At 26.8% G+C, this 14,500-nt stretch overlaps 1 protein-coding gene across 5 annotated transcripts in view; it reads left to right on the forward strand.

Moving 5' to 3' along the window:
• Positions 1-14,500, forward strand: part of LOC129981957 (cell adhesion molecule Dscam2-like) — a 545,016-nt gene that overhangs the window by 462,007 nt on the left and 68,509 nt on the right. For 4 of the 5 annotated variants that reach the window (XM_056093028.1, XM_056093030.1, XM_056093029.1 and 1 more), the window contains one exon: positions 11,648-11,892. In XM_056093028.1, coding sequence (XP_055949003.1) covers positions 11,648-11,892 — 245 coding nt within the window. Of the gene's footprint in view, positions 1-11,647; positions 11,903-14,500 lie in introns of all 5 variants that reach the window. The other variant, XR_008785388.1, reaches the window with a different exon arrangement.

Here is a 14,500-nt window from a genome sequence, read left to right on the forward strand (position 1 = left end):
ATTTTTTTAAGTGGGATACCTTAAATTTTTTTGTGATGTGGGATTTTCTTGACACAGCAATCAGTGTTGAATATATTCTGCTAATAGTAAAAGAAGAAGTTACGTAAAAAGGAATAAACGAGTTCATTCTAAACTTAGTTTTCTTTCAAAGTTATTAAAAAAAGTGCTCAATAATTAAAAATATATTTAAAAAAGGTCAAAAATAATTATTCAAAAAATGAGTCAAATGTAATATTTTGAATCAAACATTAGAATTTTTTATACGAAAATATAAAAGTCAGTATCCTGTATAAGTACTTAGATATTTGGATGGAGATGTTATTTCGTCCTTTTTTTTAAATTTACAGATGCTATGCTAAAACATGACAATCAATTAAAATTTGAAGAACAGTTGAATTGACACGATGGTTACGCAAATTAGATATGACTGTTTAAATCTATTTTAGGCTAACCATTTAATATTAATGAGAAGCCAATTTAATTGAATATCGAATAGCCACACTATGACAACTTTCCACAATCGAATAAGTTGGTTGGGTGGTGGAGTAAAGCTTGTTTAGCCTATAATGAACCTATATATTCTACAATTCCTGTCATAAGACAGAAGATGGTTTTTTCTTAGAATTTTCAAATATTGTATGAGCATATATTTACTCCACAGTCATCAGCTAAACGGGGTCTTCATTTTTATACCAACCTCTTAAGAACATAGGCTGTCATTATAGTTTTTGAAGAAGTAGGAAGTTTTTTTCTTATATTTGAAAGAAAAACTTGGGTATTCTAGTATTTTAAGGTTCCTGAATTCGAAAGACTGTAGGAACGAAATATTTAAACTAGGTTTTTGTTTTGGAGGGGGAAGAAGTTCCATGATGAATCTTGAAAACCTTATTCTGGTTTCTACACATTTTGATGTTTAAGAATTTTTTTTTTTTTTTTAAATAAGGCTAATTAAATTGTTTAGATTTGTCATTTTTTTTAATATTTTATTTTTTGATTTTTAACAATATATTAGTTTGCTGCTATGAAACTCATGTCGCTCTCTTCGCTCCAATACATTTTTATGTGTTAATTTTTCTTAAACTTTTGAAAGCTAAGAAAGAAAATTTCTATTTATTATCTAAAAAAAATATTGAGGAATCTGCAAGTGAATCAATATTACATTATCGCCAAAAATAATGTGTATTTTGAAACAAATTCTCAAGGCCTTTAAGTTTTTAACTTGGAATTTCCACATGCGCAATATAAAGAACTGGTGTAATGTATTAAAATAACGTGTTTTTAATATAATTCACAAAGAGATGCTTTCCAAATATAAATGAATATAGTTCACATCTTGTCTTCCGAATCACTTTCAATGAATCCTCAACAGGAAATATATTGGAAAAACTTCCTTTCAATGCACTTTTGAACTCTTGGAAGCAATAAATAAAAAAAATGAACAAAGGTGTGTATCGGCAAAGCTATCGGTCATTTTACTGGAATGAAGCTCGACATGATTAGGGACTTTACTACAAATATATATGGTAAAAAATACCTTATTATATGGGGTTTTTTTCAGAATTGTAGATTAAAGAAGATATTTATGTCAAATATTTTTTTGTATGAATAACCAATATTATTTTGAAGAGTAAAGTGCAGTGTTTTCAATGTCCCAATTACAACGTATGCAACATATTTTCGTAATTTTATATGTAGTAGCATCTCAATTCTTTTTATCTACTACTAAAATGAAATTTAAAGAATAGAGAAATATAAAAATAACAATTTTCAAATTATATTCAATTAATCCCATTAATTTAATAAATTTATTTAAAAGAATTTAATAAATAAAACTAATCTATACTTGGTCGTGTATATTAAATTAAAATTTAAAATCAGAGGAGAATAAATACTTTTAAAAAGTGATTGTATCAGCTAGAAAAACACTCATATATTAAAATAAAGATGTTTATTGATAATATATATAAGCAATTGAATTTATGATTAGAAAACTTAAAAAGGAATTTTGAATACGCATTAAACTGAAATATATGATACATAATCATATAATATAAGATATCTTTTATGTTTCTACAAATGATATAGATGACTGTGTATGTATGTTGATGTTTTACAAGACAAAATGTTTTAATAAGAGTCATTAGATTCGGTAAAATTTACTTTAGAAGGTAGGAAGGCGAATTACATAACGGTTAGTTTTAAATTTTAATTAATTTAAAATTTAGTGAATGGTTTATTTTAGCAATAACTTCTAAAATTGTCACTACAATGCGATATTTTGTGTATTTCCAAGTATTTAAAAAAGAAATGTGATTTTTTTTTTTTACAATTTTGGTAATGTTTAAAAGATTTTTTTGTTTAATTTTCAATATTGTAATTTGTACTGCTTTCATAATTGCATGAAATATATTAAATCTCTAGATTTAATTAAATTGTTGATAAAAAAGATTTATTTGTTTTGAAAGAAATATTTTTTTTGTTTAATTTTCAATATTGTAATTTGTACTGCTTTCATAATTGCATGAAATATATTAAATCTCTAGATTTAATTAAATTGTTGATAAAAAAAGATTTATTTATTATTTGCCCAATGTACATAAGGAATAAAAAATAATCACTTTTAAGTTTTTAATGACATTATTGTTAGGGAAATTAATTTTATATTGGATGCCTATTTATGTAATAAAAAAGAGCTTTTTTCTAGTTGTTAAAATAAAATATTTGAAAGTCAGTCACAATTTGATAAAAATATTTCATTGACGATAGGAAGTTGTGCATAATAGATTCAATTAATATGAAATATAAACAATATTCTAAGCTAACACTTAATAATGAAAAATAAATGCTAGGCAGCGGGGGTAATAACTTTATAATCATTTTAAATGCTTGTTACAGAATCCCAACTATATCATAGCTACTCATAGGCAATAAAAATAGTGTTTATTAATGCAAAATTCATTCTGTTTTTTGCATTAATAAACACTATTGCATTTGTAAATTATTTTCTCTGGAATTGAGTTGTTCTAACAAACTCCGGCAATTGAAAAATTAAGTGAAAATGTGTTATTCGACAAAGCGCCATTACTAGAGCAAATTCTCTTATGCCAGTTCACTATTTTTTACTGAATTACTTTTTTAGAATTGAATGCGTTAAATTTTATAAAATTATTAAAAATAAAGAAAAAGATTGTACAGTAAAAAAAATGTATATCATGAAAATGATATATTTAAGTTTTATATATAATTTTCATTAGAAATTTATTATATTTACTAATTACAAACTAATATTTTCTATACTACATTATAAACTAATATTTTCATGAGAAAGAAATTGGAAGATATGGCTGTCAGTATCTATAGTTAAGTTAAAGCGACTATCTAATTAGCGACGACCAAGCCTATTTCCGCGCTCTATTACATTTTCTGTTTAATGCCTATTTCTTGATTTCCTTGACATTTTGTTCCCTCTTTTTTTGGGGGGAGGGGGGCACGGTGAACAATGAAGCAGTCTGAAACATTCGTGTAGCGATTTGTTTACATTTGAAAATCCCCATTCAGAAGTAAGTAACAAGAACAAATTCTTTGCCATTTAACTTAGAATGTTAAGTACGTGGAAGTTCTATGCATAATTATGGTATTAGATATTTAATAAAGTATTTCTTATAAAATGAAAATATTTGAAAAAGGTAAAAATAACTAAGGAAGACTGTTTACTTAAAATCATTATTTTTTTTCTGAAAATATAAACTAAAAAAATGATGAAAGATAAATTTTATAACGTTTCTTCTTATTATTAACATGGAAATCAAATATTCAACGAATTAGAAGAATTTGATGTCTTTCAAAGAATTTATCCTCAACTATAAAATAGTTTCCATGTTAAGCAACCTCATAACTCCTTTTATGTATATTTTTAATTCTTACAGAATCATTCTCCCTTTGAATCATTTTTCTATTCCCCTTCCCAGAATCATTCTTCTATTCTGGATATTTGAAAAACAATTCTTGCATATATCTTAGAAACAGTTATCATTTCTGAGAACCTTTACTTAATGGAAAATTTAGGCAACTGTTGAAGGTTGCTGATGAAGGGCCTTTTAATCCGTATCCAAGGTTGTCTTGAACTGCGCACTTAATAATAACCTAGTGATTAATTTCCCCTTCTCTGTCTGAACAGCATGCATATCAACACATTATGACTGACTTCAGAGTCATATATTAAATCCTCAGTTGTGGGTGAAGATAGTTTTCATGGATTTTGTGCGGTGCTTCAATGCATAATTTCTGTTCATGAATGAATGGTATTCTCTTAAAATAAGATTCATTCAATATTGCCGTTTTTTTTCTATTAGTATGCCTACTTTTTTTCTTTAATTAAAATGCTTGTGAATTAAATATTAGCTTATTTTCATATCTTTCTTGATATTTAATTTTGACATATGATTTTGGGAATCAAGACCTTTGCGTTTTGCATTATAGGAAATTCATGGTTATTTGCATTTTTGGGTATTTGTGATAGTTTTTTTTTGTGTGTGTATGTTCTTGAGAATTTATAAGATTACTTCACTACCTTGGAAATTCATGAAGTTCGTTATTTTGAACTATTGGGAATTTGTGAGGTACTTGATTTTTTTTTAAATCTCCAGAATTTATGAGATTCATGTTTGTTTGCTTTTTGTATCTCCAGAATTTGCGAGGTTTTAAATTAATTATTGTATCATCAGAATTTGTGATTTTTTTTTATTTTTTTTATTTTTAAGAGAATGATTCGCACATTGTTTAACGAGCGATGTTTTGCAGGACGAGTGGCAAGGATCCACTGACTTCACCTGCTATATTGACATGTACCTGTCTGTTTTGAGCGTTTGTCTGACCCTTATATCTATATGGAAGAACAGTGTTACATAGAACGACTTCGAGGGGTTTGAACAAGTGAGCGTAGAGTCGAAATTTTGTTTCCGGTCAACAGTATGGGGCTAGAGGACAATGGTAATGACATTGATGAGTTGGTGTATAGATATAGCCACAACTACGTAGAGCTTACAGAGCTACATTCTATGTCACAGCAAAAGCTGTGCAGATTTAGTGAAGAGATGAAGAAATAATTTACGCAACTTTCCAGTGAAATAAGTAAGGTTTTAAAGACTTGACGAATTGTTGCATCATATGATGAAAAACGTGACCTTAATAAGGCAGTAAATATGCATGTTAGAAATTCATTTAACAATGTAATTGATTTAACTGTGTTTCAGTTTATCCAAAATATATAATCAAAGACAACTGCATTTAGACAATTTTCTTGGAAAGTAAGAAAAGGCATGCATTAAAAATAATTATATACACTAATATAAAATTATTTAATTATTTTTTTTCGAAATAAAATGTCCTATTTTAACATGGATGCTTTTGAAAAAAAAAAATGTTTCCCTTATTGAGTGCTTCACATTATAAGTAAAACAGAGTTCATACAAGCCAACTATTGCGCGCAACTGAAGGCCACGACTACTTCAGGAAGATCACGTGATGGCAACGGGACAATGACAAATGGTTGTCCCGATTGCCATAGTCCGTTAAAGTCACGTTATCTTCTTGGGAAAGGCGTTGTTTTCCATTGCGCGCAATAGTTGGCCTCGTGTGAATGCTGCTCAAGATTCAGGAACGAGTTATGTTCCTTAAGCAAAGTTCCATTGTATTCTGGAAGGAATTCATAGAAACCTTTACCTTTTTAGTTGAAGCCTTTTAAAGTCTGAAAAATGCATTGATTTCTTAGGTCATTATCAAAATAGTCTGAAATTTCGCCTTTATCGCAGTCAACAATTTGAATTACTACTGTAAATTGAAGATTGTTGTAAAACTAATGAAATGAAATAAAGTATGTTCTATTGAATAACATTTTACGCCCTATTATATAGAAATTTAACACTTTCGTTAGGATAAAGAAATTCATTCTTCTGCCTTAATGAAATTTATAGTGACATTCAAATCATTAAAAAGTTATTATATCGTAAGGAAATTGTTGGTTACATTATAGAAATAAAATTCATGGTAACATAATAATAATGAAATATGCATTATAATATAAATAATTATAAGCCAACAATAAAATTTATTTGTATTTAGTTATAAAAATTCAAGAATACTATAAATCTGAAGTAACAGGAATGCAAATATTTAAAATTGTTTTACAAATTTGTTATTATTATACAGAATTATAATACATTACATTCTGTATACATTAATACATAATTCTGTATACATTAATTATGTATACAGAATTATAATTAATCATTTCTATTAATCTGTCTACATTTTTTAAAGGTGGAAATTTATTTGTTCGACATTTTATAATTTTAATATTACAATATATCTGTGTTACTTTAAGGTTTCAATTTACAAAATTAAAATTATTATTAACATTATTAATTTATTTATTAAAATATAATAAATGGCATTTGTTATTGATTATAAAAATATTTAAATTTTCTTAAACGGTTTTTTTAGAAAAATTATTCGTTATTATGAATTTTTAGCAAAATAAAATTTTTGTTGTTTAGATTTTTTTTGTTAAATTAATCTAAAATTAATTGAAATTCTTTCTTACAATTCTCTTTATTTTAAAGAAGTCAAAATCTTATCATAGTGAATAGGAAATGCAAGTAAAGATATTTAATGTAATGCATTTCTTTAACATTGTCAAAGAAAATCTCAAAGACAAAAAAAGATTTTGAACCTTATATGCCTTCAGGCAAATCTTCCTCAGCAAAATTTTGAAAGGTTTATCATTCTTTAAAAGCGAATTGCACTGAAACATTTCTTTTTAAAATATACATCACAGACCAATGTGAACAGTTTGTCAAGAGCAAAAATTTCGCAAATAGGATTTGGATTTGAGACGTGTTTTCAGCACACACTTTTGAAAGGTTTTAATATTCTAAAAGATTGAAGGAGAAATCTGATCTTCTTTAAAACAAATATCTAAGCCTACGTTTGTGAAAATTGAGAAAACTTGATGTTTTTTTTTTTTTTTTTTTTTTTTTTGCCCAAGAGCTGATTTTAATTTACATCTCATCTTGCTAACTTTGCGTTCCGTTTAAAACCAATTTTAAAAAATTTGTACTCCAGTTTAATTTATTCTGTTTAAAAATCAAGAGTTTTTGAATTATTTAAATAATAAATAAATAGCATTTTTTTATGAACAACTAAGAAAAAATGTTACTGAAGTAGTTTGAGAACTTCGAAATTTACAATAAGAGAAAATATTTTAATGCAACTGTTGCTAATTGCATACAAATTATGCTACAGAAATTACACATTACTGTTCTGTTATTTTTATCATAATAATATATAACCTTTTAATGAATCTCATCTGTGCAGATTCTTTCTTTAAGAAAATTATTTCTACCAATAAAAGTGACTTATTCAAATATCCTTATACAATACTGAATGTTATAAAATATGATTTAGCCAATGAACTGATACAGATTTTTGATTTCCTGTTTCTTAAAAATTACCTTAAAGTGCCGTCGAGTTTAAATGTTCTCTTTTTCTTCTCTGCTTCGTACTTTATTTTGTTGATCATTACATTACAATTTATATTTTCCATGAAATTAGAATTTATTGTTTATTATAGGATCTTTCTGAAAAGAACTTAAATTTATATTAATGAAAAGAATCATTGTTGGAATTATCATGATGAACATACAAAAAAATGTTTCTTCATACAAATGATAAGAAAACGTTTTATATACACTTTTTGTTTCACAAATTTTAAGATTGTTATACTGTTAAAATGATATTTTATGATTATTACACAAATTTAGATTATTTAAAGTCATTCATATATAGAAATAAAAAAAAATATTTAGTCCCCTTTAAAAATTTAAACCTGGTTACAATTCAAAACCTCAAATTATACAGAAATCAGAAAAAGTAATTTTAGAAACTACACTTTTTTAATACTGCTGTAATTATTTCTTAATACTATTGTAATTTATTATTAATACAAAAATACTATGAATAATTATTTAAAAATTCATATTTCGTTAATCATATTTTCTACTTGGAAACCGCATAAGATCTTTGTTATATTTCGACATTCCTATTTCTTGTATATATACATTTATGGTAAATTTGCAGAAATCTAAAAACTTTTTTTCCACCTTTACCTTCTTAATACCATTCATCAATTTCAAATTCACATTTTTTTCTAAAATCTGTTGGTCTTTCCTTCCCTTTTTCAGAATCCTCGTGCTTATAAAGGTAAATGAAATAGAAAAAATGTTCTTCTAATTATCAAAAATAATTTTTGAATTTCCATAATATTTTACTGTAATAATAATGTTTAATTTATTTACATTTATAAAATTTCTGTTGCTTCGATTGAATTTTATTATTTGTATGGGATTATCTAAGGAACATTTTAGAATCTATATGGAATTTCCGTAACGAAAATGCTTTAAAAGATTTTTATTTGCTCAGATGATCATTACTTCTGTCAGTCAAAAAAGATACATAGTAATATAACATGTTTTGAAAGAGATTCCAAAACCAAAAATCCAACTTATTTGAAATACAACAAATTGCTAAACAATTCATGAAAATAATAATTTTCAAAAACATTCATTTAAGAAACTAAAATATTACACATTGGAATATTACACATTTTTTCAACAAACTATTCCTTTCGAAATGAAATGAATATTTCATCTTCATTGCACGAGGGAGAGAGTTGCGAAAATTCTCAATAAACCCGAAGTTAATACCTTATTAATAAGCTTTTTGTTTCAGATTCAACAAATGTTCTCCCTAGTGAAGATTTGTTTTCGTACTTACAAATAAATTTATGGGAATGGAACTTCAGCGAACTATAGCATAAATCATTTAGTTTCGCCTCTAGGGGATTTCACAGACGAGAGACTACTAAACAACGTAGGGATTTAAAATTTATTTAGTTTACTCGGATGGTTTTACTTTCTGTTGATTTTGATTTTTTTCTTCGACTGTGCTACATTTCCTGGAGGCAGGTGAGAAATCGTAACAAGAGAAACATAAACTCAAAGTTTAAATTTTGTATTAAGTGTTTTGTTTGATTTATGAGTATTAATTCAATAAAAAGTAGAGTAAAACATTTGTATCATGTTTTGTTTTCTGTCAGAGGCAAAGTTCTGCCTATTCAGTTGGAAAATCTAAATACGAAACAATTAATTTTAATAGAAAATTTGTATCTGTACTGTTTTGATGAAATTGGTAAAGGTACGTTTTCCCAGAGAATAATATACTGGGGAAAAGAAAAAAAATCTCTGTTTGGAACCTCTGTAATAGAATGCTAAAGAATGGAATGAAATAATATTTCGTATGCAGGCAATGAAAGGTAAAGTGAAAATGATTTCACAAATAAATTAAAAATTGAAAGTAAATGACCGAACTTTTACTTAGAGAAGATAATTTCTTTAAAAAATATCGCACTTTAATCATCGGAATTTAATTTTGATTTGCAAAAGATCATTTTCTAAAAATGTCATATATAGTGTGCCTTCCTTCCTACATATGCATCTTCCATCGCTTCATAAGGAATATTTTCATTAATAAATTTCTGTGTAGTCAGTCATTAACTGTTTTTGTTCAGACAGGACCCAAAGCGTTTTTATCAATAACTTAATATTCTTTTTTAATTTGTAATTCTTCCTTTATGTTTATTATGGTATAATTTGTGAAATATTTGATATTGATAAATATGAATTCAGTTTGTATACGAAATTTGACGCACAAATCTTTTTACATCTTTTTCGTAAAGATGCAAATTATGTATAGATTATTATTATATCATTCCATTTATTAATTTTTGTTACAGTTGCTTTCAAATCGAAAAAAGTTATTGTATGGCTATCCTGAAAAATTTTGCTATCGGCCTAAACTCATTAAATCAAGTTTTCTTTATCCTGTATACAGAAATTCAATTTCCAAAGCGTTACAAATTTTTAAAATTTATTGCAGTCTGCTATTTTTGAATGTTTGCTTAGATCATAAGAAAATTATATTTGGATTGCAAACAGTTTATATTAATTACCAGTAATTATCATTAAGGTTTTGATAAATCTAATTTGTCATTTCTAAATAGCCGAATATTCCAAGTTTGTGTAAGAAATTTAATATAAAAATCTTTATACATAAGACCATATACTTGAAAATTACTTATGGATCACTAAATCGGAATTTTATATCAAATATTTCTAAATAGCCGAATATTCCAAGTTTGTGTAAGAAATTTAATATAAAAATCTTTATACATAAGACCATATACTTGAAAATTACTTATGGATCACTAAATCGGAATTTTATATCAAATATATAAACATTTTAGTTTCATTAAGTTTCAGTTGGAGGTGTTTGCAAATAGAAAAAAAATCATTGAATAATTGTAACTATCACCCTAAATTCATTAAATCAAGCGTTTTGTATGATTACAGAAAATTCGACTGAAATTACTGTAGTACGCTCTGCTTGGATATTTTATTTAGTTAATAAAATTTCTATTTAGATTGTAGATAGTTAATATTAATCAAAGTTAGCGAATTTAATATATCAGTTTCTAAGTAGCAGATCCGTCTATTGTTTAGTAAATGTATAATTAATTGAATTATAATTATGAGTCAAGATTTATCACCCCATCATGCACAAATCAGATAAAATATTACAAAATAAAGTTCCCAAATTAGGTTAGATATTTGTTTTTCCTTTTTGTCACTTGCTTTCAAAAAAATCAATTTATAAAATGAAGTAAGCTTCAATTACACTCTTTTTTGACAATCGACAGTCATTAAAAATTAGATTTACATGGAATATGTTTTGATAAGCCATCTATGATTATTGGATAAAATATTATATAAATTAAAATTAAAATTTTGAAATAGTAATACACAAAATCATTGAAATACAAGTGATTAATGATACCTTCATAATTATCACTTAACATTTTAAAGTAAATTTAAAAATACTTTTTCAAAAACAAATTAATTTTTTTCTTCTTTATGCTATTCATTAATTGCGGATATTATATTACTATACATAGTTTTGATACATATTTTTATATCAATTTCTAAGTCGGTAAGATGTTAATAACATATTGTTATATAGATTGATAACCATAATTATGTTAGTCATTAATTGCGGATATCAGATAATTATACATATTAAAATTCACAGTTTTGCTTCATATTTTTATATCAATTACTAAATCGGTAACATATTGATAACATATTTTTATATAGATTGATAACCAGAACTTCAGTGAACTTTAAAAAAATATACCTAATCCATGAAAAATTTATTTTTACTTTAGATTATGATGAGTATCTGAAAAAATTAAGTTCAAGCTTATTGATTACCATAGCAAATTTTCTGTAAATTTATTATAACACATCATGTATAAAAAACATGGACATCTTTTAAGTTTTTTCACCTCATTTAAGACGATTTAAGAAAGACATATTGTATATTTTTAATGTGTAATATATATTAAAATATTCCTTAAACGTTTATAAAATTGTTTCAGAATTGCAAATTGTTTCAGATGACAATTACGTACTTTCTTAGCAGCTCACTTCTTTTATTTTTATTTTACCATCGACTGTTTATTCGTATTTTGCAGATTCACGGGGCTCCGGAGGTCGAGCTGACGATATTTCCATGAGTTCCTACGGTAAGGCAAAGGGTAATTCTGTGTACGACTCTCAGCGAGAGCCACTGTATTATCCTCTGCCTTACGCCACCACCCACATCCCGAACCACGTGCAGGACCATCCCTCTTCCGAGTCGCATGAACAGAGCCTGCAGAGGACCCGAGGCGGGGGCCGGATGGTTGAGCACACCTACGACGTGCCGCAGCGAGTCCAGGTAACGAAGGGTCAGTGTGAGTCCTCGTTGTACCACTTCGCTGCTTATTGCTCACATTTCCTTAGAAATAATTCAATGATAACTAAATTGATCACGACGGCCTTTTCTTTTGAATATATGTAAAATAACGAAGATAAGAGTCTAGGATTAATGTTAAATATTGGGTGCATAAACATGACACGCCCTATTTTAAATTGATACTTTTAATAGTACTTCTTGACAACAACTTTAATAGTACTTCTTTAAAACAACTTTACTTGACAACAAAATGTAAGCATTAGTGTGTATTCTCTGCTTTATATTAATTAATAATTAACTTTTAAAGGAAACAGAATTTTGGGTTCTATGAATCGGTCAGTTTTTTTTCTTCTGAAGGATCTATATAATGAACTTCTTTTAAATAATTATGCTAGCAGATTTCTACATATCTAGTAAATCACTAATACGTATTTGCATTTAAAATTAATATCGTTGTTGCATAATTATTGAAATAGATAGTTATCAAACAATTTATTTAATGAAGAGATTCTGATAATTGCATATGGTATATTGCTATAAAAATATACTAACCAGACTGGTAAAATGATAATTTCATGCCTAGCGTGAATTAATTTTTTTTGAATGAATTTTTTTTCAATACATACAGAAGTTTCCACATTTCCTTTCTAAAACACATAAATTATTTTTAATTATTATTATACAGATAAAAAAAATGAAATTCGTTTGATACGTTCGGGTCAAATGATTTTATTTACATCCAAAATTTACACTCATATCCGCATTTTATATCGAAATGAAATATTCTAATGGAAGGTTATATTCTAATCAATTATCATTGATTTTTCTAGTTTCTTTTAAGTTTTAAAACTTCATGACGAAACTTACTTTACGAAGAAGCTTAAATAGCTTTCTGTATACAAATGATATTATGTTTCTAAGCTTGTTAACAAATACCTCAACACCCAAATGCTCGATTCAGTAACAAAATTTGCATCCATTTAACATTCTGGGGTCGTATTTCCAAATTTCTCACCAATTCAAATAACGTATTATTAGAAGGTAGTTGGAAATTTCAAACCCAAGCCGTCGAAATGTAATAACGTCGAATGACCATTGCAATACACCCCGAGGCTTAGAAGCGAACAGGATCTTTTATTCAGACATTTAATTAAGAGGGACAGTGTAAATCGCTTGGCAATCTCAGATAATCAGATTGCTGCATTCCTAGAGCAGCAGCGAGCGCCCCTGCACAATAGGAGAGTGGTGACGCCCAGGTAATGATTCATCCTGTCCTGGTATAAGCTTAGCTCATCTGTTTGCGTTAATGCTACCAGGGTGCTGTTAGTAATTAAATGTTAGCGCATTGTACCACATTTTAATGAATGACCACATTGCACTTGTTGTGAATTAGCAACAAGCGCATTTCCTACCCCATTAAATGAAAGGCCGGTTTCTGATAGTTAAATGTATCTGTGAAGTTGAAAAATTGGCATTTCCGATGTTTCCCATGAATGAGCGGATATATGCGGAAAACTCTAATTTATATTAATAACCAAGTGTCATATAAATTATCTATAAATAACACTTCTTAATGATATATGTATACTGTTTGCGTTGCTCTATCTAAAATATGCAGAATAAACAGTGATTTTTCATCTGAAGTTATTATAACCTGAATAAATGTTCATATCTCATTTAGTTAATCCATTAATTTGTCTGTACGGAAAGAAGGAATAATCAATTTTGCGAACAAATCTTTCATTAATATTATTATTTTCTATCAAATGCAAATGCAAGTCAAATATTTGGGGTAAAATTATAGCATTTTTGAAATGGCATTAATTTAATTCTTTAAAAATTTCTATGTTATCAAAAACAAATCAAATCAATGAAAAAATGGTTTAAAATCTTAATAATAATGCTGATGAAATAAGATTTAAATTTTCTCAATAATAGAAATATTGTAATGACTGTTGTATCACATATCCATCGTAATAGGCTTAGATTTGAATTTCGATAAGTATATCAAATCAGTACCGTTACAACTACTGTTTTTGTACTAGAAATCCTCAGACTACTAAAAATACTTTTGAAATAATTTACCCTCTTACAATTCTTTTCAAGGTGATTTCTAAATCTAATCCAATTTTTATTCGAAAGATAAAAACTTATAATAATAAAAAAGAACAACGCACATATGGTACTAAGGAGAAATTCCATCTGTCTGTACGTCTATCTGTCTCCCACAAGAACTACTCATAACAATGTATAGTAGACATGAAATTTGAATATACCTACTTAGTGTCCATCTCTGAGTCGTCTGTGCTCTATTACCCTTTTAAAATAAATGACTTCTTAATACATTTAATCGATAGAAAAGTTTTAGCTGAGCTTCAATAACAGTGCTCAATTTTTAATTATTAACAATAAATGACTTTAATCTCATCTTAAAAAAATATTTAATGATAATAATTCTACAATTCTTCTGTTCTATCATTAAATTAGAAAAAATGTTTTTTTTTATTAAAATACATTAAAATCCACTTTATTCTTTCACCAAATATTTCTTTTACGCTACCGTTCAAATCTGGTTAAAAAATAATGTATT

Source organism: Argiope bruennichi, chromosome 8 (assembly GCF_947563725.1).
Source record: "Argiope bruennichi chromosome 8, qqArgBrue1.1, whole genome shotgun sequence".
In the NCBI taxonomy this organism is placed as follows: domain Eukaryota; kingdom Metazoa; phylum Arthropoda; class Arachnida; order Araneae; family Araneidae; genus Argiope; species Argiope bruennichi.